General features: G+C 39.2%; 2 protein-coding genes across 7 annotated transcripts; both read right to left on the bottom strand.

Moving 5' to 3' along the window:
* Positions 1–128: 128 nt before the first annotated feature.
* On the bottom strand, positions 129–16,479 carry ocrl (OCRL inositol polyphosphate-5-phosphatase). Of its 4 annotated transcripts, none has more exons than XM_046405665.1 (24): positions 16,004–16,479; positions 15,287–15,366; positions 13,207–13,298; positions 12,752–12,790; positions 12,282–12,395; positions 10,596–10,790; positions 10,197–10,446; positions 9,878–10,051; positions 9,660–9,761; positions 9,450–9,564; positions 9,017–9,133; positions 8,439–8,620; positions 8,071–8,182; positions 7,360–7,469; positions 6,963–7,098; positions 6,740–6,850; positions 6,429–6,594; positions 5,538–5,773; positions 4,781–4,804; positions 3,850–3,969; positions 2,971–3,055; positions 2,570–2,697; positions 2,294–2,405; positions 129–1,921 (listed from the first exon to the last, which is right to left on the bottom strand). In XM_046405665.1, the coding sequence occupies exons 1-24, from the start codon at positions 16,040–16,042 to the stop codon at positions 1,797–1,799; spliced, it is 2,964 nt and encodes a 987-aa protein (XP_046261621.1). In that variant the 5' UTR covers positions 16,043–16,479; the 3' UTR covers positions 129–1,796. The 4 variants fall into 4 exon arrangements, with proteins under 4 accessions (XP_046261621.1, XP_046261622.1, XP_046261623.1 ...); XM_046405666.1 differs by having other exon boundaries at positions 9,878–10,048; XM_046405667.1 differs by lacking the exon at positions 4,781–4,804.
* Positions 16,251–22,497, bottom strand: si:ch73-335m24.2 (protein eva-1 homolog C). Of its 3 annotated transcripts, XM_046405672.1 has the most exons (8): positions 22,321–22,496; positions 21,276–21,481; positions 21,047–21,170; positions 19,367–19,519; positions 19,022–19,165; positions 18,867–18,938; positions 18,700–18,780; positions 16,251–17,755 (listed from the first exon to the last, which is right to left on the bottom strand). In XM_046405672.1, exons 1-8 carry the CDS (start codon positions 22,415–22,417, stop codon positions 17,370–17,372), a joined length of 1,263 nt encoding a protein of 420 aa, XP_046261628.1. In that variant the 5' UTR covers positions 22,418–22,496; the 3' UTR covers positions 16,251–17,369. The 3 variants fall into 3 exon arrangements, with proteins under 3 accessions (XP_046261628.1, XP_046261625.1, XP_046261627.1); XM_046405669.1 differs by having other exon boundaries at positions 21,047–21,481; positions 22,321–22,497; XM_046405671.1 differs by lacking the exon at positions 18,700–18,780 and having other exon boundaries at positions 21,047–21,481.
* Positions 22,498–25,007: the final 2,510 nt, after the last annotated feature.

Below are 25,007 nucleotides of genomic sequence, written 5' to 3'. Positions count from 1 at the left end.
CTAAGTATAGCGAGAGCATCAACCAGTAATGATTTCACATGTATCTGAAGAGTGAGCCCCAAAAAACAAGTGTACAATTGCTGTTTATCTAAATGATACGCCATCAACAAGACCAAGGGAAAGCAAACAACTTTATACATAGTTTTAATTCTGTTGAATAAATTAAAAGCACCAAAATCTGAAAAGTCGAAAACAGGTGCGTTTCTTCTTGTACCTTTGAATGTACCCTAATTTCATTAACAGATTACAATAATAGCACAACTTCAGCCTGGCAGGAATTTCATTTCAAGTGCCATGATTGTCATTGTTGCCACATTACATCACGTGCTAACACTGCCGCCACACATGAAATCTTCTGAATTTTCTGGCAACACCACATTACAAGAGATACTGAGCAAAAGAAATTACTGCCATAAAAGTGAATATTTTTTTTTTAACTGAGAAAGCTAATCCTGACATCTCTTGGATCAAACTGTTAAAGAGGAAACACTGTTCATTTTACGCAGCACAGAAGTTCCTCATTTCGATAACCATGACATGTTTTGCAACAGCGACTGCAGAGAAAAATCCGCTGTGGCACAAAAGAAAAAGGTCCACCATTTAAAGACAGGCCATATCCTGCCGAGTAATGAGCCATAAAATCTTGCTAAACATGCACTCAGAAAATGCTGCATCATTTGAAACAAGAGTACGATTCAACTGCATTTACGGCTGCGGCTTGGCATCACCTCAAAGGCCTAAAATAAATAATGAACCTTAAGATGTGGCAGAAGTGAGGAAGAAGACATGACATGACACAAACACAGACATGAACAGTACCACCTTCATGACAAACTGCAGACATCATCACAGATTTGCAACACCATACTGACAGTCAAAACAATCACTATTTACAAGATTTAAGATAATAAGATACACGGAAGGAGACTCTTCACTCAATTCTGGCGGACAAGGAAGTTAGTGTGTTAACAGACTTATTTTGCAACGTAAGAGGAACTGGCAAAACGAGATGTAAGGCTCACGGCTTAAAAAAAAAAGAGAAAGAAAGAAAAAAAAACCACAGCAAACATTCATGTTTTCAATAATAGGATGATAAAAACAAGTGATTAATATTTCCAGTGAAATACTTTACAACCAATAAAGAACTGAAAACAAACTGTAGGGAGTAGGGTTCAATTGTAGTACAATATATAAATAACAATAAAGTACAAGGTGTATGTGTGCTCAAAAATATCTCAATACTGTCCCCTCAGTTAAAAGGCTGCAAAATGGATGATTGTCATGATTTATCTTAAGCTTAAACATTCCGTATACATAGATTTATACACTTATCTTATTTCAATCTACTTAATGCTTTGAACAATACTAGTATTCAGTCTACATTTCCTTTTCATTAGTGTAACTGAGTCTTTTGCTTAGCATCTATAGTTACATAGTGTTTTCCAATTCATACCGTTTAACATTCATGGGTTATTTTGGCATGAGCTCCTATGTTAAGAACAGTCAGCTGAGGATTAGGACAACTCTAGTCTCGAGGCCCAGGGCCTTGACGCCATCTGAAAGTGCATAGGCATCAGTTCAAATCTCTCCCAAGTGCTTCCAAATGGCCTTCCTTTAGCATGATAGTTTGTGAACAGTAGGGTGCAAAACAGCTGCACTGGTCTCCAATAGATGATAGAATACCAAAAGGATCATGTCACACAGTGTCCTACAGGTCCAGGACCATTGCCAACAGTAAACCAGGTCGGGAATCAATTCCAAAATCGTGTAACGTCATGAGGGACAATCATCTTCAGTTACTCCTCGTCTCCTGCCATGAGGAAACCCAGAATGAAGTCGATAGCTTTTTGCCGGTCCTGCGGTGTCTGCCTGCCCACCAGTTTGGGAGGCGGTCGAATAAGGAGGCTAGCAAAGAGTGTTGCTGAAATACAAGAACAGGACAAAGAGGTAAAGAAAAGAAAGTGGCAAACTAACATAAGACTTGCTTGTTTTATTTTGCTTGATAGAAAAATGCCTGAGTGAAATATTTTGTGTTAAAGTTTATGTGAAATAATATTAATAATACAAAGACTGTGCAGAGGTATGCTATTCTGTCTACAGTGCATCATTGATATTGTGAAATCGTTTTGTGGGCATGCATGGAAGATGTCAGAAATTTCTAAATAACCGATGCTGAGAACAAATCAAGTGGTTGAATACAAAGGTCTTAAATACAAGCTGACTGAGTCCAATACACTAGTTGCATCCTTAATGATAATGTATCGCAAACATTAAGCATGTTTTCATTTCATACCTATGAGGCTGGCTGTTAGGTTGTTGTTGTGTGAGTGCTTTAGAAGTTCCTTCAGAAAGGCCATCAAGTAGCGAAAAACATTGCGGTGAGCCCGGGGCAACTGGGAGATCAACTGTCAATTGTCAGAAGAAGATAAAGATTTGTCAGAAACATTACTGTATGTAGTAAGCACGACAAATATTTAAGAATTTCCCTGACATATCAGAAAACAGTGGCTAGCTGGTATATACAGAGTGAACAGATAACTACATGGTACTGTAAGTGTGGTCACTGTACCTGTTTGCAGAGACGGCTGTCATGCGCACACTCTAGGCAGTGCTGATAAAGCTCATAACACACCACTGGCTCTGGCAAGGCCTCCAAGAAGATCAACAGAACCTCAGCTACAGAATGGTTACAACCAGCTACATGGCCAGTTAGGGAAGAACAAGCAAACACAAAGCCCAGTGTGGACCTGGTGAGTGTATTATTGATGTGGATATATCTTAGTCAACAGGAGTGATCACGGTAGATGCAGAATGTTCATTTTCAGACCTTGTGTCTGGCCGTATAATTATAATGATGATACTTATAGATCCCTGTAATCGAGACACAACAGCATCCACATGTTAACTGAGTTAGTATTTGTCTTAAGGCTGCTTATGTGTCTGAGGCATTGGCTTCATCAACAAGGATACAGAGGGAATCTGGGATGCTGGTGTCCAGACACTCGATGATGTTCTGCAGCTCATCCTGTAGACCTGGTGTCTGGAACAAGTCCTCCTGGGAGACATTCAGAGACAAATATGGAACATTTGGTTACCACAAGTACCTCTGAGTCCAATTAGCTTCACTACAGTTAGTTTGTCAGATACCGTGTCATGAGCAAATAAGTGTGCTGCCCACACTGACTTGCAAGACACCAAAAGAAACACCACTGCAGTGATGATTCAATTGCCAGACATGAACGTAACTTCTTACAGCACATTCGAAACAAAGAATTTGGCTACTGTCCCATACCAAGTCATTCTTCCAGAAGTATTTCCTTGTACATGAGGAGCAATTAGCACTGACAAATCATGAATAAAAGTAAATATATGTTTCAGCACATTATTCCAGGAGTGTTCAAGCAAAATGTACAACTTAGCAGCAATGTCAAATAAAATCAATAATTTGATATCAAAATAAGATATTAACTGGGATTTTGGGTTATTATATTATCTTGTTATTGTTTAAGTTCATTGCTTTGGTCTTTAAGACTGGATGACATCAAAGCGAGACAGTAATTTGAGACAGTGCTTGTTTGGTTACCATATGTACATCACATGACACATGCAATTATTATTATTATTATTATTATTATTTTAAATGTATTTGTCTAATAATACTCTTTTCAAGCACTAATAACATCCTACAATATTACCTGACAAGAACACTCATCAAGTTCACCAAACAGTTACAAATGCCAATGTAACTTTACATGAGGAAAAAAAAAGTGAACTGCATCCTGAATTTTCCCTTTTTGCTCAGTCTTATCACTTCTCAGTGACAAACATCCTTTGTTGTAGGCTTCTCACCTGATCACAGGATTTAGTGAAGAGGTGGTTGACAAGAATCCACACTTCCTTGGGGATCTTAAGAGGTTTGTCTTCAGTACTTGCACCATCCATCATCAGGAAGTTAACCTTTGACTTTTCCTGACAGGAGACAACACAGTATGTTGTATAGTGACACACTGTAGCAGACGTCGAAATTATTTCCTCAAATAATATACCAATATTTGCCTGTTTATTCATTACAGAAAAAAACTGCCTATTTTTTCTGACATTATTCTCATACTATGTTATTCATAGAGTACAAGAACGACTGCACGAGACACATCTGATCAATTAGTGATGCAGCAGGAGTAGACACTTTCTGTTTCTGCAAATGGAAACTTGAGACTCAAAAGAGACATCCAAAAATAACCACAGCTGCTGAGGCTGCAAATAAATGCAGGGGAAAAACTGGGGGGGGGGGGGGGGGGGGCTTTAACGGGGGGACAATGCTGCTGACGTTTACCTGCAGAACTAATGTGATATTCTGTTAAATATTTCAAAGAGACCTGGCATTTGGCTTCATGTGAGTGTCTGAGCTTAGCTAACAAACCCTAATACTTCTTCTCATTAGCTTTACTCATGTATGAAAAAGCTGTGCAATGAGGGTGACCTACTGTGAAATGAGATTTAGTGTGTTGGTGTGTGTCTAAGTTTCAGTGGACTAGTATGCCCTGTTCTCAGTGGGCCAGGAGAGATTTAATGGGTGACTGAACCAACCTCACAGATTACAACTAAGTTGGCAGAGTCTAGTGACACGAATCATTCTGACAAGAGTGGAACCAGTTTCCCTTTATGACATGAAAGCTGAGGAAGACCAATAAAGTGTAATAAAGAAGATACATGAAGTAACTAAGGTGTTATTGGCCCTGATTTGGCTGATAGCGTATCAGTATCACTGTTAATATTTTACCTTTTCCATGTAGCTGTCCTCTCCCTGAGCAAGAAGTCAGCCCACAACCACAGTGAGGAGTTGGAAAGGAATGATCAAGGCAAGAAGAGGCGATGAGCGGAAACAGAAGAAGAAAGAAGAAAGTAGAGAGAAGTGGTATGTATAACACACAGAATCAGACAAGTAGATAGATGATGGATTGTTCTTGCATAAATCACTGATCAAGTACAAAAGCCCAGTAGGAAAATTGAATAGTTTAAAAAAGAATTAAAGGACAACTGAATGAAAGCAGCACTACATTCCAAAGCCAAATCAGATAAAGTCAAAAACAGCATTAAGGAAACAGACGGTGGTGAATGTGTTAATACCAGAGGAGTCTATTTATATAAAGCACTAATATGGTCCTGACCTGAGTCAGTTTTCCCTGTTTTTAGGAGCTCCCTTCTTGTATTTTTGCCACTTCCTCATTCCCTTGGCCCCTCTCGGCCAGAAATATACAGGTTGAGACATTTTCAGCTCTGCAAATATAGGTTCTCTGTGTGACTGAGTTTACCCTGAGGGAGTGAACAAGTCCTCACGCGTTGGTTTCAGGTAGCGAATAGCTACAGAGTGAGGAAAAGGCATGACAATTTGAACTAAACTCCTCTGTCTAGAGGAAGGTTTATGTTTCACAGTCAGAATGTCAGCTAATCTGAGGAAAATATGTCTGTTCACTCATCCTATCACTTTGAACTGGTCTAAATTTCCATTTCATGACTGCTGGGCTAGCTTCCCTCACCAGGTCAATGAGTTTGGTGATGGGGATCTCTCTGATCGGCTTCTTCATGCGACACAGAGTCTCCAGCGAGGTGCCAAAGCAGCTGGACAGGTAGTTGCCAGAGATGGTAATGAAGTAGTCCTTGCCACGGTCCAGATGGAGCACCAGAATGTCCTCTATGGAGTCCTCTCGAGAGTTCAGCAGCGTGACAGAGTCTTTACTGACATACACCTCCAGATAGATCTCCAGGGTCTCATCTGTTCCAGAAGATAATGAAGGAGTTAACAGGGAAACTTTCTGAGGAACTCCGATGAGAGTATTGTGCACATCTATTGCGTCATCTGCACTGACGATTTAATGCAAACTAAAGGGAAATTAAAAACTAAAGGAAATATACAGTCACTCACTATCTGTTATTTATTGTTTGTGAAACACATCCACTTTTCCCTGCAAGCTATCTTGTTTTTATTCAGCTGTTTACACAGAGAAAAGCATTAGATAAAAAAGGCAAGTAGTTCTGGTGTAAATTACAGGTCAAACGATAGTGGATATTCAAAGGCCAATATAATAACAATAGAAGGCAGAAAGAAAAAGCTAATAGGTGATTCACTGGCCTGGAAAACCAAATACTTGAAGTGAATATCCAACTTAATAAATAAATGTGCAACTGATCAAGCAAAATGTAAAAATTTAGGTGAGAGTGATTTTTATTTTTTGAGCTATTTTATCTCATCACAGTAATTGCAACAAAAGAAAATTGTCCTGAAGAAATTTAACTACATTTATAATCTTATTTTTACATGTCATCACTGATAATCAAAATACCACATGTCCAAAGATTCAAAATTCAAGATAACAAGCCAAGGATGGTAAGAATAACAACTAAGATAACATAAAGATAAAAGGACTTACTCGGCTCTAAGAATCCATCACTTGGTTCAGCACGGAGCCAAGGTTTGCAATACTGCGAGTCATTGAGTTTGGGGATGAAGGCAAAGTGACAGGGGACTTGCCCGTCATTTGTTATTAGGAATCGCTCCTTCTGAAGCTGCCGGAATTTCACATTCTCAAATGTAAACTGCAGGGCAGAGAAAAAAAGGTAAAATTATTCACAGATTCCCTGTTTCTTCATCTTACAAACTAAAGGAGAAATACAAACAGGCTGCTCTCTCTTAAAGATTATAAGTACTTTGTGCATATGTACGCAAGGCCTTTGATTTTACCTCTCTTCTGCTCAGAGAGAGAGACGGCAGGAAATCATTCTCCATTCTGTCCATAGCCCGAACAATGTCTTCAAACACCTTTTTGTGGCGCTCCTCATTCACTACCTTAACCTTTTAAACACGAAACACGAACACAGTTACAAAGGTCCTATTTATTGATTCTTATCAATAAAAATTCGTTACATCAAAGTACAGCTCATACAGCTATCATATAGCTTCATACCCCAACACTGAAGAGGGAGCTGACAGGTTTATGGTCACTAGTTTGCAACTCCATGTGACTCCGGTATTTGAGCTGCTTGACACTGTTGCCTCTCCACAGGATTCTGTCACACCAAGCCGGGACACGGCACTTCCCACTGCAGGAAACAGTCGCAAATTTCAGAGGCAAAGTTAAGGATCAGACATCAGACCCACATACAAAACTGCTGACTCCATATTAGTTTAATGATAAGGCTGGAAAAGGTTTCCTTGCTGAATAATCAGAATTCAAATAAAAAAAATTCGAACTGAGGATGAAATGACATGCACAATGAAACCTCCTCCTAAATGCTGGAGTTTGTTTGTGTATTCAATCATTAAAAAAAAAAAAAATCTAAAAAAACAGGTTATGTTTTTACCTTGAGTCCCATCGATCTGTTTTGGGGTCGTACTTATATGTGGGAATGAAGTTGATCTCTCCCTCCATGAAGTCTGTGAAGGCTCTCTTTGTCTGCCTCTGAATGCTCAGCTACAAAATGAAAAGTCAACATATGAACATATGATTTGGTCAAATAGTCAGAACAGATTCCTTTACATTTCATTATTATCACACTTTGCTAAATAGGAAGTGATGACAGATTAAAAACAATCTGCATAATAACAGCTTCCCTCATATATAAAAAAAAATTAACTGCTTCAGTTACACAACACTATCATACATTAACAGAAGAGTTAAAAAATAACAAACAAGAGCAGTCTACACATACACAGCATACTTTACTAACGGCTACTTAGTAAATGCCAGTTACAGCTTAAAAGCATCACTTAAAATTCTTTTATTTTGCCTAAAAAAAATTACACAGCAAATGATTCAGGTAATAATATTTTTGAAACTGTTAAAGAGGGAAAATGTAGGTTATTATAGAAAGATAAGCAGTTACGGGCCAATGCTTCTGTTCCTAAAGATAAAAAGTAAGCAAAAGTGGTGGCAAGTTTTCTCCCAGCTGTTGGTCAATAGTCCACAACATTTATCCTCTGACTGTAAATCAGTGTGTGCATTCTGAGGCAGTTGGTCTGCTTTAAGTGTGAACAATTTAGAGACAACATTGAGCCGGGTAACACTCGCTTACCTGATCAACCTCCTGAAGCTTTTTAAGCTTGTGCTCAGCAATGAGCTGTTTGACCTCAGCAGCATCGTACATGAACAGACGATAATTTAAATCTCCAAGCCAGAATACCACACTGAAACACGAAAAGAGAAAATTTCTTAAAAACACAAAAAATTGCCATAGCTTTGTGGCACAGGACTACTCCAGTATTGAAGAATGCTGGAAATACGGAAAATTTTTCACATGTAAAATCAACAAATGACAATAAAAACACAAAAATCAGTTACAGCTAGCAGTGAACAAAACCTCAAGCTGATGATATCATGAAATCAGACTCTGCATATTAATTCAGAGCTATGTCCACATTCCAGAAAGACTGAGGAACTCACTCATGCTTGACGATACTGAGAGGGGGGTAGTCCAGTAAGTGGAAGGTCATGCGGGCGCATATGTCTTTGTAGTCCTGGTTACGACGCTCAAAGTCTTCCACATGTGCTGCCAGATGAGAGTTGACGATGCAGAAGCTAGTGTTGTGGAAAACAAACCTCACTGCTACACCTCCTTTGTTCCCCTGCAAAAATAAAAAGATGAGTATTAACAGAACAGGCTTCCAGTATGAAATTCAGTCCCTCATATTCATTTAGGTACATACAGTAAACGTAGGATTAAGGTCCAGGTTTAAGGTTTAATATTAAATAAATCAAACAGAAGTCAAATTCATTACACTTTAAATACAGTAAAAAGGATAAAAACACAAAAAACAAGAAATGATTTGTGCAGCTCTAGATCCTGTTGCTGATTCAACAACTTTTAAAGTATTTCTTCACATGAAGCTACACAGCACTTTTTTTTTTTAATGAAATTCTCATGAGTTGCTACCCTTAAATTAACAGAGAAACATTTATCCTCTGACTGTAAATCAATGTGTGCATTCTGAGGCAGCTGGTCTGGTTAAGTGTGAACAAACCATTTTTCCCATGATTCCTGTCCCCACATGCTCTGCAGCTACTTCTTTTATGTGATTCTTGTGTGCCTCTTTGACAAAGACTACAAGCATCATCCCAACTAGACGTATGATCCGAACCTGTTAAAAAAACAAACAAACAAAAAAACCCAGCAAGTTAGTATCTTTACCAATGCATTAACATGACAGGACCCAATTGTCCTAGACAGTATCCATTCCCGGCAAATGGCTGCATTTGTACACCAGCAAACTACCATACAAGGCACTGATCTAACCAATAGGACCAATTTGGTTTGAGGGTCTGGCCCAAGGACACCTCAACATGTGGACAGGAGCTGGGAATCAAACCACCAGCACTGTGATCAGTGGATGATCCGCTCTACTATCTTAGACACAGTCGCCAAATCCATCTTTCAGAAAGTCTATCTCTACTCACCCTCTCATACTTGGATTTTTTGTGCAAGCTCCTCTCCACAGCTTCCACCCACAGCTGCTCCTTGGACGAATCCATGTAGAAGAAAGCTTCAGTGCTCAGGTCCAGTTCTTGAAAACTAGAGTCATAAACCAAGGTATCATATTGGATGTTACAGAAGCAAGAGCAAAGGATGATGGTCAGAGCAGTACTGTATGATAAATTCTAACTGACCCCAGAGCATAAATATCAGGGGGGTCTTCGTCACAGCGCAGCCATGGCTCAAGGCTGCAGTCTGGAGACTGGCCGTTCACGTTCCATGTTCCTGTGAAAAACCTAAAGAAACAAAACATGTGTGGTTAACATATGCAGGAGCAGCATTTTTCAGATGTTGCGTTTCTATATCAAGACAATAAAACCAACAATAAAGAGAATAAAGAAGCTCCACTCACTTGAAGTATCTGATGTCCACATACTCATTCTCCTTCTTCCCCAGGCGATGTTTGATGAGATATTCTCTTTGTCCTGCCTGGCTGGAGAACATAGCCTGCCTCATGCTGTTGGTGGTGGGGCTCTCACACCAAGATGATGGCCTGTCACTGCGGTCAAACCCTGACCTAAAACTACTGGCATGGGGAAAAGCAAGCATTATTTAAACAACAACAATCATTTAGACAGATTCCTCTTTAGGATAGTGAGTCTTCAGCCATGAAATACCATTTTCCAATGTTTCCAGTAAACCTGAAATTGTGTCATGCACGTTAAACTTACTCTGGTTTGGGGCTAGTGTTGAAAGAGTTGTCTTTGGCCTGCAGGGAGACAGTTCTGTCTTTAGCGACTGGTAAAGGAGGCATACGATTGGATGGAGTGTAGGAGCCTTTGCGAGGAGGTAGTGGAGGAACAGGAGGAGGATCTCTAGAAGCCACAATGCGATTCTGATGGTTCTTCTTTTCTTCCACTTTGAGAGTGTGGTTGAAGTTATCCTCAAAACCAAAGTCTGAGGCAAGTGTTTGAACTGGGTCTTCAGAAACAGCAAAGCAAAGAATTCAATCAAACAGCAATAGAAATTAATTTGGAAGGCTTCAGATGATAAGGGAAATATTTTAGCTACTATGTAAACATCAACTGTTGGACTTTTCTAAACATCAACATAACATAACCATATATTACCTGTATCAGATTGATCTGTTGCCATAATATTGTTGAGGTTGGGAGGCTGTGCAGCAATAGACCTGGGTGGGATGGCTCCCGGGCCCACAGAGTTAGCAGTCTTGTTTTTTCCTTGTGGTGGGAAGGGCACTGGACCTCTCAAGGCTTTTGGTGCAAGGGGCTCCATCGCTTTGGGTTTTGTCAGGTTGGACTGAACTAAATAAAATAAAATAAATAATAGTAATAAAAAAAATAAAATACTGAACAGCACTTTAAGGGAACACAACATGATTTATAAATCAACACAACCTTACATAAGCAGAAGGGAGCATCTTTCTGCGGATTATCTTAAACTGTGTCAACAAATAAACAATAAAGGTGCTACAGCTGAAAAATAAAATGAAAGATAAAAGCTACAGCTTTTAGATAAACACATCCTGTTTCAACTGACCTCTCTGAAAGTAAATATGAACACAGATTAAAAAAAAAAATTGCCAACACCCAGTGGAGCAACGTTGTCGTAACAGGAAGTTGAGGACAACAAGTGGATCGTTGATAACGAAACTGGAGAGGGAATAGTTCCCCTCTAGTACTACTGGCGACTACATGATGTTACTATTCTAACAGTGAAACTGGATAAACAGGTCATGATTACGGGAATAATTACAACTCATTGGACTACCACGGTAAACAGAACATGACTTTGTTTGCCACAGTTCACATCAAGCTCATTTCAAAAATGTAATTAGGCAATAAAATAACCTAAATCACAAGAACATCTGTAGAGTACTACAGTGTAATACACGTCAGTACGTCTTCATATTAATATCTCTGCACAGTTCACATTGTTTTGTGAACCTATAAAATAAAAAAAACTCAGCAGGTGTCAGTCTGATCTCCTTTGTAAAGTCACATGTCTGGATTAGGTCACTGAGGTCCCACAGAGTTACCCTTTAACACAATCATCTCACTGTTCTCAGTCAAAAGGTTGCCCAGGGTACAGCAACAGAATGCAATGAAGGGTAAACTGAGTCGAGTTTCCCATAAGTAGTGCCCAAACATCAAGTCTTTGACTACAATCAAGATTTGACCATAAATGTGATCACCACAGGTGAATGCGCAGACTGTAGTGTGATTAAATTTTATTTCTGGCAAAGTGACATGATCAGTATGAGCAAAGTGTGAAATAAACTGATAACACACCACGCTCATCAAACGGTTGCATCTACGAATACATACATAAAAAGCAATACATACATTAAAGCAACATCCCTGCCAACTGGATAATATTCCTGTTTCTCAACTGAATCAAAATGCTCTCAAAAAAGTCCCACTGCCTTATAGGAGTTCTGTCATTACACCCTGATCCACTTGCTCCCTCTGAAATCTTGGTGATCAAAAAAAAAAGTTTATCTGAAGAGTATTATGTACATGTCTAAAACATATATATATATAAGGAAGAAAGCATAATGATGTAAGCTTTAGTCCGTTTTGTCTGCACTCGCACATGTGGGCTGGCGTCTTTAATGGAGAATCTGATTACAAAATTTGCAGACAAATTAGTCTTTCCACTGGTGTGTTGGTGGCAAGAATGCACAAGAAATGAACAAGCAGCGTAATCCACCCTCAGTAAATAAATCTTAAATGAGTGATTAAATAATTAATCATCCATCTGCTTTAGACGGCTGACAGACAATGGAGTCTTACCTTGCTGCTGAGCACTCTTCACCTGTGTGAGGAAAGTCTGAGTCCTTTCGTCATCGCGGAGTTCCAACAGCAGCTCAGGGGCTTTTTCCCCCTTGATTCGTATCCGAACAGAGGCTTGAGAGGGAAAACACACACATTTACACACATGTCAGGAAATGCAAGCTGTCTAGAAAACAAAGAAAAGTGATTTAATAATGACGCAATTAAGCTTTCTTTCAGACAGCCCTGGCAACTCATGAGCAGGGCCTGCTGCTAAATAAAGGTCAGTGACATCTGGCTAAAGGCATGCTTTAAAAATGTGGTATGGCTGGATAGGAGTTGTGCTGCAGTTCCACGTTCTAGCTCTTCTTTGTTCCCACAATACATTTTTTCTTACCAGCTTGCCTGAAGGTCCACAACAACATATTTCCTGCATTTTTGAAAATAAACCCGAAAATGAATTAGGATTTCTAGAGATAAAAAGGACTTACAGTCTACTGAGAAGTCGATAAGAAGAGCCTCTTCAGCCTCTGAAAACAAAGAGGAAATGGAGTTTAAATGGTGCAGTTCAAAGGTCTGTTGTAAGAGTAAACAGGGGGTGTTATAAATCATTTCAACAGGCCCTAATTGTGTTGATATTTTAGATTCTGTTTTCTATTTGGAAAGGAAATCCCTCCCTGGACTTTCACTTTTACACTGCTGTAATGCGACCCTGAGTAAACTGTAACATTGGTTAAAGAGTATGAGGTTCTTTAACCAACATTATGTTGTACAAATGTTGTATCAATTGGACAGGAATGGCAAACTCTTTACAGAAGAATACAAACATATTAAGAATAGTTTGCAGCCTTTGGTGACTTAAAATATCCCAAATATTCAATTAAATTTGGCATATCCTCAACAGTTAATACTGTGAATTTGACAGACAACAAAAATGGTCACATACCTCGCACTACTTCAAAATTACCATTGATGGGTATAGACACCTGATCCACTAGATGAGACACAACAGCCTCAGGGGTGGCCAAAACACTTAATCTGTATGAGAACAGCACAGAGTATTAACACCTTAGTTAACACCAGCTCTGTAATATTTTAATAGGATCAATAAAATTATTAAAAAAAACACAAAGCACGGACAGATGAGCTGCAGCTTTTTCTTTTTTTTTCAGAAGTCATCAGCCACTCTTGCAAAATTAAGATTGTGTTTTATGAATGGTGTTCGGTATGAAACCCATCAGAATATTTTAATATTTGAGATGCAGTATGGGTAAACATGCTGTTAGGGTTAGATTAGCATTATTAAGTGATGATAAAATGCATATTTAAGGTTTACAAAAATCTGACAAGCACATGCATGTTTGCACACAAGACACAATAACACAAAACTGATTAGTAAACATCCTCTGTCAGTCAGGTTCTGCTGACAAAAGTCAACTGTAGCAACCAGGAGCACATTCAGAGGAGCTACACTTTCAGTCATTAAATAGTCATATAAGCGGCTTCAAATCTATGATGCAGGTCAGTGTAGGTGCGGTCAAATTTCACTCTCTAACAATGGCTGAATAACAGCCAAGGCCAAAGCGGCGTGCTGGGCACTGCCCACAATTCCCCTCCACTTCACAGTAAGTCTGATTACTGTTGAAGAGAGGAAAATGATTCAACAGTAATGTACTAACACTGCTGGACTAAATGTGTCAGAACTGACTTCCACTGAATCAGCAACAGCCCCTCTGGGACTTTATGACAATCAACAACATCCCCTCCTCAAAAGAGTGGAGAAAATGACAGAAACTTCTTACAATACAGCAGTCCTGAATTAAATACAAATATTGTGGTGAACCTCATGAGGTCTGGTTTATTTGAGACTGTCATACACCTTGGTACAACTTGAATTTTTGAGGTTGTAGTTTTATATAATCTTTCCTCTTTGAATATCTGTAAGCTGCCTTGACTTGAAAATGTCAACAGCTCTTGCTTTCATGACTGTTCACTATTATTCCCTGTCAGTAGCGAAGGTTAGAGTGTGTAGGTTTTAAACAGTCAGCTGAGGATGGAGCTTGTGTGCCCATGTGAGTCTCATGACAGTCTGGGAATAAATGGAGGAATTCTCCATAATGCGAAGTAAGCTAGCTGCTGGTGGGTGTAATTGCTTTCTGCCTCACACCAGTGCACATCACAACCTACTACAAACAACACCAATTTATCTCCCATAACATCCCTTTTCCCAAAACAAATGCCGAATCTGCCAAGTAGTCGGTTAAAATCCTGCTAACGAACGCTGAACCAAATGCTACAGTTCCATGGGCAGCACTGTCCTGCAGCTGACTTTCTGACCTCCAAGCAGCGGGTCAGTGATTTGTCACTGATCCATGCAGCATTTTACTTAATTCTGATGTGTGCATGACCTCTGATTCTGAACATTTTTTGTGATTACAAAATGCAAAATTTGTTAAACCCAAAGCACACTTGTCCTGTTCAATTTATCAACACAAACCGCCAACAACAATATTAACTCTTACATAATATCATCCACTATAAAACTCTATTCATTAGATATTACCAGACAACCGAATCAAGAAGACAATAACAAAACTGTACAAATCACCTAGTTAAACATTCAGTACTCAACCACAGTACACACCTTTATTATACAAAAGGTTGTATTTTGGACCATTTTGATATTAGTTCATTTACATGTTAACAGCCATGTTTGCTTACAGAGAAACACAACTATTTGGCGCATGTCAATCAAAGACAGCAGAAAATATAAAATGTTCCCACTTACAGGGAAGAGCAGGCTGGACACTTCATATATACCAGAATTAGCATCTACCTTCAAAAATAGGCAAAGCAGTCAAAAACATTAACCTCATCAGAATTAAGAAGCAGATGCTGCAGATGAACATCTAAGGGGCCTCTTCAAAACCTTAAACATGTCCTGTGGGATCATCATCTCCCTAAATTTACCCAGTGCCTGACCAAAAATACATACATTTTCAGTCACCAGATTTTCTGATACTTACATAAACTCTCCACTGCGCTCAATTAGTGAAAGTAGTCTGGGCTCCTTCTGGCCAGCCCTCAGCTCCTGACCTCTTACAGTGTGAGCAACACAATCAAGGAATTATTTTTGATTGACGATGAGAAGGGCGCATGGATATCACAAGCACTGTTATTGTAATTAGCCGCAGAGTAGATTTTAACTTTCATTTTAGTTGTCTAAGTTAGTATGCGTGCGGTTACACTGAAAGTACTCATGAGTTTTAATTTGTGTTAGAAGTAACCATGCTTACAGCAAAGTAGGAGGTAAATGAATGTGGTAAATGACAAGTACAAGGCACTTGAAAATAAGGAGAGAAAGCGGTTCAGTGGCAGCCAAAGTAACTTAAATAAAAATATGGCTAACGTTATTCTGTTCAAGGACTAGTGGGTTTAATTGGCTAACTGACGATAGATGAGATTGGTCATATTGGTGTGGTTAGTAGTAAACTGATTGAAAAGTGATCTACCTATTACAGAACTAGGTAAATAAACTCATACGTGTTAACCAGCTAGCTCCTAAAATACATTTGACGTTAACCCGCGTGTTTCTTGTTTTCAAATAATTTAGTCAAGTTAGCCAACTTGCTACCGCTGAATGGCGTTACTTGAGAAAATGATTGAGTAAAGCTAACGTTAGCCAACGAGCTAAACCGAAATGAAAACACATAAACATGGTTAACTTAATTCAAAAAGGATATTGCCAAGCACTCCTCGTCGGCTATCCCCAAAGAGGACATTCTTACCGATAATGAACAAGCAGCTATATAACATTTGCTAGTGACTTTGTGTTGTTTCAGTCCAGATGCGGACAGCCGTCAGAGAAAGTTAAATCCCCACCCGGTGCTCGGCGGCGGCGGCGACGGCCTTCCGGGGTGACAGCTTGTCACAGGCTTGTTGCTAATGCTAACGGATTCTGAGCTTGTTAGCCAGACCTTGTTGTTGTTGTTGTTGTTGTTATAGCTGGATGGGGTCACAAATGTTCAACAAAGCCGAGAAAACAAAATAGCCTGGTTAGTGTGCGCCATTGGGTCAAAAAAAAAAATCACAGAAATATTCGGCTTCCCTTCTGTTCCGGGATCTGACTGGTCAGTCTACATGGCTGGCAGTTTGTGGCACAGTAAGCTAGTTTGGCTCCTGCAGAGAGTTTGCTATGTAGATTCCCACCTCCTTCTGTCGTTCTTCGTGGATTCGGCTTCCTGATTTTTAACGGCGGTTGGCGTCTAGTATGAGTGTGATAACGCCACCTTCTGTCGCGGAGTGTAGCCCACAGATTGAACACGAAGCCCAACACTGCGTATCTTTTGTTTTTGGCAGGCTGGGGGTTTTTTTGCTGCATTTAAATGTGCAGTATAACATGTATTTTTCACAATGTTGAGGTATTGGACACCGATGGATTTTTAACTACATCTTATCTGTTTATGTACATATAAAATGTTAGTGTCTTCTTCATGGCAGAATTCACCAGCAGTGAACCATTTTGGTTGTGATCCTTTAAAATGAGACAATGTCCAATTGTGAGAACTCATTAAAGGTTTGTGCCTTGTACCCTGGACTTCATTCCCTGTGGTTCACAGTTCACTGGGCATTAGTTATTTAACTTTTCAAGCATTTTATTGTTATTGCGAAGCATCAAACAAAAGAAACACTGTAATCAGATTATCTTTATTATTCAGAATGACTCGCTTTGTAATATACAGTACCTGTTTCAACATTTTTAAATGCCACCCTAAGAACCATCACAAGTGTAGGCAGAAAATTAGCTAAATTAACTGCTGCTGAATCATTGGTCTCACTGTCATTTTAGAAAACTCTATCATATTTGAGTTTAAAAGAACAAATTGTGTGATGTTAATCTTAATGATGATTGTAATTAAGCTAGTGCATTAAGATTTCATGTATTTTACTTTTTAATTAAGTCAAATGTCCCTGAATGAACATAAATATGGAGGCCCAGTTAGTTAAATTGTTGTACAAGTAAAATGAATATGTCATTACACTCCACAACTTAAATTTCACAACAGACGGATGCTTTAGTGACAGTTTCACTCATTTGTGCAACTTCTCTCAAATGTTATAGGTTTTGATCTTATGAATAGCATAAGGGCTTGAATCTCGATGTGGCCAAATGTCACCATTGGGCAGATCTCTCGTCTGTTCCACCTCACGACTGACCATCTCTACTGTCAAACTGGAAGGACTGAAGATGTCTGTTGTGCGGCATGATTGCGTGAGGCGACAGAAGGATGACGTGTCTGAGATGTCATTGTCAAAGAGGTCTTCCATGAGCTCCTTGCGCTGTCTGCGAGATGCTTTCAGGTCGTCATTCAGCTCAGAAAACAGATCTTTCACATCCCTCACTAGAGTGGAGCGCAGACCAAACAAGCAGAGCAGGAAAACCAGACCAGCACAGATGCCGGAGACAAAGTATAGAGCCATTCGTTCTGGGAGACCTGGAGGAGATAAACTAAATTCAAAATGTGTTGTCACAAGACTCAACAAATTGTAAAACAAAATTGCTCATCCTGTTGAACATCCTGTCCTCCTGTACAAAAGACTACACTACAACAAATTGTTTTTTCTTTACATTACTGTTGACAATTTACCAGAAAATGCAGTTTTCCATTGTCATTTTGATATGTCACTATATATAGCTATGAAAATTGCAGAGGTGTTAAACTCAATAAAAAAAAAGCTATTGATCACATTAAATTGTCTTTCTTTTTCAGATTATGTTTTTGCCCAGGAAAGTGAATGTGACACATTGTACGTGTGATAACAGAAACAGTCAAGATCTACGAATCGACTCTGGATGAGTAATACTATTTTAAACAAATATAAATTTCACAATAATTTTGTCCTTAAAGTTTGTCTTAATGTTAAGTGGGCCTACAAATACCTCAAAAGAAAGCAATCCACACTTTCAATTATTATTTCACTGCATGATAATGTAACCTTAAGAAAAAAACTGAAGAGGATTAAATGTTAACTGATCCATTGCTTTCATGCATGTGCATGTCGATTTTAATATACTGAACTGAACCTAAATTACTGGAATTAAAAACACACACATCAAGTTAAAAGATATATGGCATGCTTTGGAAAATGGTTAGCACTAATGCAAAATATTTATATACATTGTGTAATACTGCACAGAAGATTAAGAAGAGCAGTGGTTATAATTTAATATATTTGCACAAAAGTGACAAATGAAACACAAACACAGGCTTTGACAGCCAGCTACTCATAATCAGCTACGTTGTACTGCAAACTGTGATGTGATTGTGCACTAAAATGTGCTAAAACACCCAAATGACCCTTTAAATATCATCAACAAGAATGATAGGAAATGTACATGCAACCCCAGCCTGAGGTTTACAGGCATCAGTGCACATACCCAATATTTGTTCAATGATCTCCAGAGAGTTGGTTAAGAGCATGTTTTGAGGCCTGTAGGTGGGGCCAGTGTACCATCCACCTGCAGGTGAGAGGGGTCTGGGCTCAGACGCCAGTCAAAGTCTGCTACATGCAACAACATCTGTGGATTTTCGGTCTTATTCTCACCATGTGTGTAGTCTGAGATCATGAAAGGATCTGTTGACCCTCGACCCACATCTTCCAGAAGATACCGGGGCACTGAAGTAAAAACAAGAGTGTTTTTACATGATGCATCAAACCATAACAATCACACAAACACAGGCGCCTGGTTCGTTACGTACCACAAGTGAAGGACACTCGCAGGTGTTTCCTGGTGCCGGGGAAGCAAGGGTCCCCAAAGGTTTGAGTGTCGGCCATGACTGAGCAGTTGGATCTGCCATGACATCTGCGTGACACCTTCCTCAATGCCGAGGGTGACAAACACTCTGGAATAAATTAGGTTTGGTAAAATTAATAACTGTTATCAGTTTAATATTCTACCATTATGCTCTGGGCTCAAATCTCATCTCTGATTATTAACATTATTATCGTCATTAATTATCCAGTGAATGGATAATTAACGCATGTCAGTTGTTTTATACTGATGGACAAATATGGCACAACAGTTATTCTCCACTGTGTCAGACCCATGTCAGTATGTGATCCAGGTTCCTGGGGACAGTAAGGACTGCCATGCAGCAGGTGTCCAAACGTGGCAGAGTAGATGGTGAGGACAGTCTCATTTTTACACATCAGCCTCAGACGCTCATTTTCACACACCAACCTTGTGCGGTGATGCTCTGAAAAACAGATAACACACACATCATTGCAGAACGGAATATTTTGATGAACATCTAGTTAGCAAACTTAAAGGAACATATTGCAATTTTTCTTTTTAGTTTTTCACTCATTACTATGAACAAGATTACTATGAACATTTCAAGCCACTAGTTTCCAGTGGTGGAAATTAACTGTGTGCATTTATTTAAGCATTGTATTTAATTACAATTTTGAGGTACATGTAGGTCCTCTAAACATGAACATCTCTGTTTTATGCTTCACTGCCTTGTACGTTCCACTGCACTACATTTATTTGGCAGCTTTAGTTACTATTACTAGTTACTTTGCAGATTATTAATACAAAATATACATCAATTAATAAATTCATAATGTATCACTATAAGTTATTCTAAAAGTTATCATTATTATTACGTTATTCTGAAATGGAAGGTTCTACATCACAGTAAACATCATGTACTTTTACTATAAATTTTTGCTTTGGACAAACATCTGTTTCTGCTTAAGAGTGTGTGAAGGGTGTGGCAGCCTTAATCTGCATAGTTCAAAGACAATATATGTACTTGACTATGTCCTACGAGACCATATTCTTTGCTCAATAAAATTTAATCCAAGCTCATTTAAACATATAAAATTTCAAGAAAAAAAAAAAATCAAATGAAAGTCAAATTTGTCTAAATAATGCTTCTTGAATATTTATTGTGTAATATACTGTTTGCTCATTTGTGTACTTGTTTCTTTGTTCGCTTGTTGTTTTCTTCTTTAATATTTTGCATTTGCTGACTTTGACTTTTGATGTTCACTTAACTGATTGATGTAGTTACATGTGTTACTATAGCATGTCATACCATTATCATACCATACCGGTACCCTGCAAAGAAAATGCAATTTTAGGTTTCAAGTTATTACAAGTTAATTTTTCATACTGAAATGATCAGAACTGAGTGGCTGGGATGTCAAAAAAATGCATTTAACAAAACCATGGCAATTAAGATTCCCAAAAGGACACTAAATCAACCTAATATGTGAATGAATGAGGCGTCTCACCAAACAACCACAACTCAAGGTCCATTTATTGGCTTTCAACCATATTGTATCCTTCTCAGTTTTCATTAAGATACATTCGTGGACATGTTTAAGTTGAGTCCAAGAAGAGCTCTCGATGAAATCATTAGTCAATGAGCTAACATGTCAAGAGATACAGCAGGGCTTAAGAGCAACTGAGCAAACTCCAGCTGCTAATACGTGATATGGCTGAAAGCAAGTAAGGTGACCTTGAACTGGAATTGTTTTGTCAAACTACTATTTCCAAAGCCAAGAATGAACTTTCATGCTTTACTATGGACGCAGAAAATGGTAGGCAGTAATATAAAGTACATTGCTTGCAGTGATTGACTTAAACATGACTGAAAATTTTGGGACACTCAAGTTGGGACACATAAGTAAAAGGCAATCAACTGTTTGAAATGCTGGCACCACAACTACTACCCTTCTCTTTCTATGATTATAATAAGTCCTTAACTGCATACCTGGTCTGCACTTGTAGGAGACCAGAAGGTACTTGGTGGTGAGGGGACAGGGGTCCCGTCCAAACACTGGACTGAACACAGGGATGTGACAGGACTGGCGATCCTGACACTCTGACAGCACTTTCTGCAAGGGCGAGAAAACACATTCTGACTTCTGTAATCTGCCCCGTGAGTCATGAGCACATTTTGAGGAAGGCAGAGGGCTTTCAGAAAGCATGGCTTTATGTACCTCCACAGCAACTGGGGAAGAGCATTCTGTGTCCTCCTCCACAGTTATATTCGAGTTTGCAGAGGGGCATAAATGCTGGTTAGGAATACGTCGTCCATAGAAAGCTGATAGGACGGTCACAGACGTCCTGGAGGGACACTCAATGATGAGTGAGTCTCCTTCACACGCATGAGCCGTGTGGTTCTTCAGGATTGTGAGAAGATATACTGAAAAACAACACAGTGCACAGTGCTATTTTCACTTTATTCAATAGTGTGACCTATCAAATGCTTTTTATAGACCATGCAGATCGGCCCTGGTAGTCACCTGGGTGGGGACTCAGTCACTGGGTGTGGCTTTCTGAGGCAATATGTGGATGGTGACCGCACAGGCAAATATACAAGACAACAGAATACAGACACTGAAGTCTCCCCTCCCATGTGTGTTTCCTGTACTTGGCTCCCTTTGTTTTGTATGTGTGTGTGGGTGTGTGCTTGACTTAGACTACTTTTGGGGACTCAACTATTTAAGTGGAGAAGGCTAGTGCAACTGGGGACAGAATTGGTGTATGTGTGTCTGTGTGTGTGTGTGTGTGTGCACCACAGAGGCAATGTGCAGCTTCAGGGAGCAAATGCGAGGAAGTACCAGGCACTTGCTCACAATGAGTTATTCTTAGGCCCCACAGAGTCTGCAGCCACACAAAAATGGAAATATCTTCTGAGGTCAGAGTGGTACACTGCAATGTGTACCTTTCTATCAATCCGCTGCAAAAAGCTTTGCCTGAAAATTGCTATCATAACATAATCCATCATATTTCATCAAAACAACTCGACTGCAGTTGATTTAATGCTTTGGGAGCATCTGGTCCTATTCTGTGAAGATCTAAGTTCATGGCCCTGATTCTGATCTAGCTGCACCAGCTGTTTGGAAAGCAGGATGTGCAGAAAAAATTAGGACATGCTGAAGTAGCATCCTTTGCAAATCGATCATAGCTGAACTATGACAAGTAAGCTTTTTGACTGTCTCCTGAAAAAGCAATTATTAACACCAAATACGAAGCACTTACCAGAAAAATCAGGAGCTGAATGTGTAGTGTGGATCATCAGAGCCAAAAGAAGAGGTAAGAAGAAGCAAAAGAAATCCATTGCAATGTCATTGTGCATCTCCTGCACAACACACTGCAGGGTTTTGTTGTAATCAGCTGTTGTGCTATTGACAGCCAGGGAGACAGTGGATAGTAGGTCAATGATGCTATTGTTTTTACAAGAAACAGCCCCCTCCTTAGCAATAAAAAAGAAAAAAAATGACAGTTGACTCCTTTAAAAGGAGCTGACAAGTTTCAGTGGTATTTTGACTGGGCTTGGGATGATGTGATGTTTGTGGATGCAGACATTTAATTTGAATTCTTCTTATCCAATGCTCATCTAGAAAACAGGTGAGCATTAGGTGAGTTACTAATACAAATGAAACAAACAAACTCTCTCACATTTTGTTTAAGGATTAAGCTCACAACATAACAAAACAATAAATAAGAGAGCCACATGCTGCAAAAACCTCAGATGTTACTCATTTTGATTAACTGTTGCACCTTGGGCCTTGAGTATAAAAACAATGCTGTTTGCCTTATTTCTAATTATTAGAGTTGGGGAGCAACACCGCTTTCTTGTCCATGTGTTAATTGCAGAGTTTAGTGTAGCTAGGAGGCAATTAGCATAGCTTAGCAAAAGAGTCAAAACAAGGGGAACCAAGTCTGGTTCAATAAAAATCTTAAAAATATCCCTACCAGCACCTTTGAGGGTCACTAATTAACATAAGCCCCATTAATACACAGAGGGATTTAAAAAAGACACATCACATAAGCACGTCTGGAAGTGTCTGCTGAGGAAAAGGGCCTGTTTATAATTTTAGGGGACATTTTGTGTTTAAGCTGTTTTTTGACAAACAACAGTTTAGTCAGCCACACAGCAGCCCTTCTGTGCAGAGTCACCGGCTATACAATGGCAACATATCTGGCAGCTTCTTTGTAGAGAAGTCACTGCACTCAGACACTGTTCACTAAGATATACTTGCAGACAATAACATGCAGCCTTACAGAACATTTCAACTCGTTTCCCCCTGCCGCTAGTCTTTGCACTTTGCAGATTGGCTAAACAACCTCCCAGCTTCAATTTCATACTTGAGTCCCTGCAGCCAATATCACGTCTAAGTGTGTAACAGACCCACCTTGGGGTAGAACACGTTCTCAATCCACAGACGAGTTAGTCAATATTAAGTCAATATTTAATATGCAACATTCACTCATGCTTTTAAAACAAAACTTGCAGAGAAAAACTTTGCAAAGCTACTTGGTTATAATTACGTATTTATATATTTATAAAGTCATGGTTTGGGTTTCACATTGGACACACAAAAAGCAGTCTTATGGCCAAAGTCCTGCGTTTGACTCACTCTTTATACTGCATTAGTCCTTTGGAAACGCGTGTACTTTTCACACCCCAGCAAGACAAAACATGACACTGACGTGATATTCTTGAGTGGATCATGTATTACACACTGTGATCTATGAGTGTCTTCTCTTAATTTCCAAAATGTTGAACTCTTTTTTGGCCTATCACCAAAATCATTGCATGTTCCAGTAAGACGATCAAAAAAAAAAAAAATAAGCAGGTTTAAACCTGTAGAGGTTCACTAGCATGTTGATATCTTAACATCTTGGCCTTGTGTGTGTGTGCGTGTGTGCACATGTGTATGTGTGTGTCAACAGCAAGGCTCCTGTTTATGGAGATAAGGCACTTTTTTCCAGGAGGTCACTGCCAGCTGCTCTGTAGAGATATGTGTGTGTGTCTCTTTCCTATCTTTTTGTCTGTGGAAGAGGAAATGAGTTATGTGTTTCCACTACTGCCAGTTTTTTACAGGAATACTTAAGAAATCCCTCCTCTCCGCACAGTCAGAATCATTTGGTTTCATTTTACCGTAAAAGCTGTGATTTTAACAGTTATTTCCCATTTACACATCCTTTCTTTCACAACGCTGTTTGACGGTTGTTGTCATACCAACCAAACACTAACCCAAAATACATCTGAAGTGATTCACCAGTGCCGAGGACATAATCAGTGATTGTTGCCTCTTGTGATAGTGAATCAAAATGAATGTCTAAATGGCACTCCACTCATTTATCACACAAGCGCCAATAGACACTCCCTCCATAAAAGCGAGTGAACCTAATAAGGCAGGCTGATAATTTAAAAGGAGAAGTCCACATTTTAATCATGTGTGTAAGTAAAAATCACCCTCCCACCTTATACTCCAGTAAAATTCCATTCCCCTCCCACATGTTGTGTCAATAAAGCGACTAATTATTCCTTAAACCTGTCTCGGAGGAGAGGTTGCACAGCTATGTGGAAAGGGAGATTATGTTTCAGACAGTTGGAAGATCTCAGGTCAGCTGAGCTCCTTAACTTTGTAGGCATTTAAACGATAAGAGGAGGATACTATTTTTTCTAACAACTTTCACTGCCTGACATTTGCTGTGATGGTTGATTGTCATTCATCAAATTTCCAGGATGTGTGAATTTCAAACTGATGGGTTTGTTTTAGTTGGCACAAAGCCTTGCGAAACAAAGTGCATGGTTCAGAGCTCTGTATCTTTTCCTTTTAAATTCCTAGTGATACATTGCATAATCCTGCTCATGTTGCTAGTCTTCAAGAAGTCTACACCACTGCAAGGGGATTTTATCGTAAATTTCCCTTCCT

Source organism: Scatophagus argus, chromosome 12 (assembly GCF_020382885.2).
Source record: "Scatophagus argus isolate fScaArg1 chromosome 12, fScaArg1.pri, whole genome shotgun sequence".
NCBI classification, from domain to species: Eukaryota; Metazoa; Chordata; class Actinopteri; family Scatophagidae; genus Scatophagus; species Scatophagus argus.
Note: the sequence above shows the minus strand (reverse complement) of the source record. Positions and strands in the feature narration are given on the sequence as shown.

Bases quoted from the DNA above. Each gene is read 5' to 3' on its own strand.
- ocrl (XM_046405665.1), bottom strand. From the start codon at position 16,042: ATGTCCTCTTTGGGGATAGCCGACGAGGAGTGCTTGGCA. The intron at 10,052-10,196 runs GTAAGTTTAACG...TCCCCATGCCAG, and splicing joins AACACTAGCCCCAAACCAGA to TAGTTTTAGGTCAGGGTTTG. The intron at 7,470-8,070 runs GTAAGCGAGTGT...TTCATTTTGTAG, and splicing joins AGCTTCAGGAGGTTGATCAG to CTGAGCATTCAGAGGCAGAC.
- si:ch73-335m24.2 (XM_046405669.1), bottom strand. From the start codon at position 22,417: ATGCACAATGACATTGCAATGGATTTCTTTTGCTTCTTCTTACCTCTT. The intron at 19,166-19,366 runs GTCTGACACAGT...AATTTATTCCAG, and splicing joins TGGATCACATACTGACATGG to AGTGTTTGTCACCCTCGGCA. The intron at 17,756-18,699 runs GTATGTGCACTG...TATCTCCTCCAG, and splicing joins GATCATTGAACAAATATTGG to GTCTCCCAGAACGAATGGCT.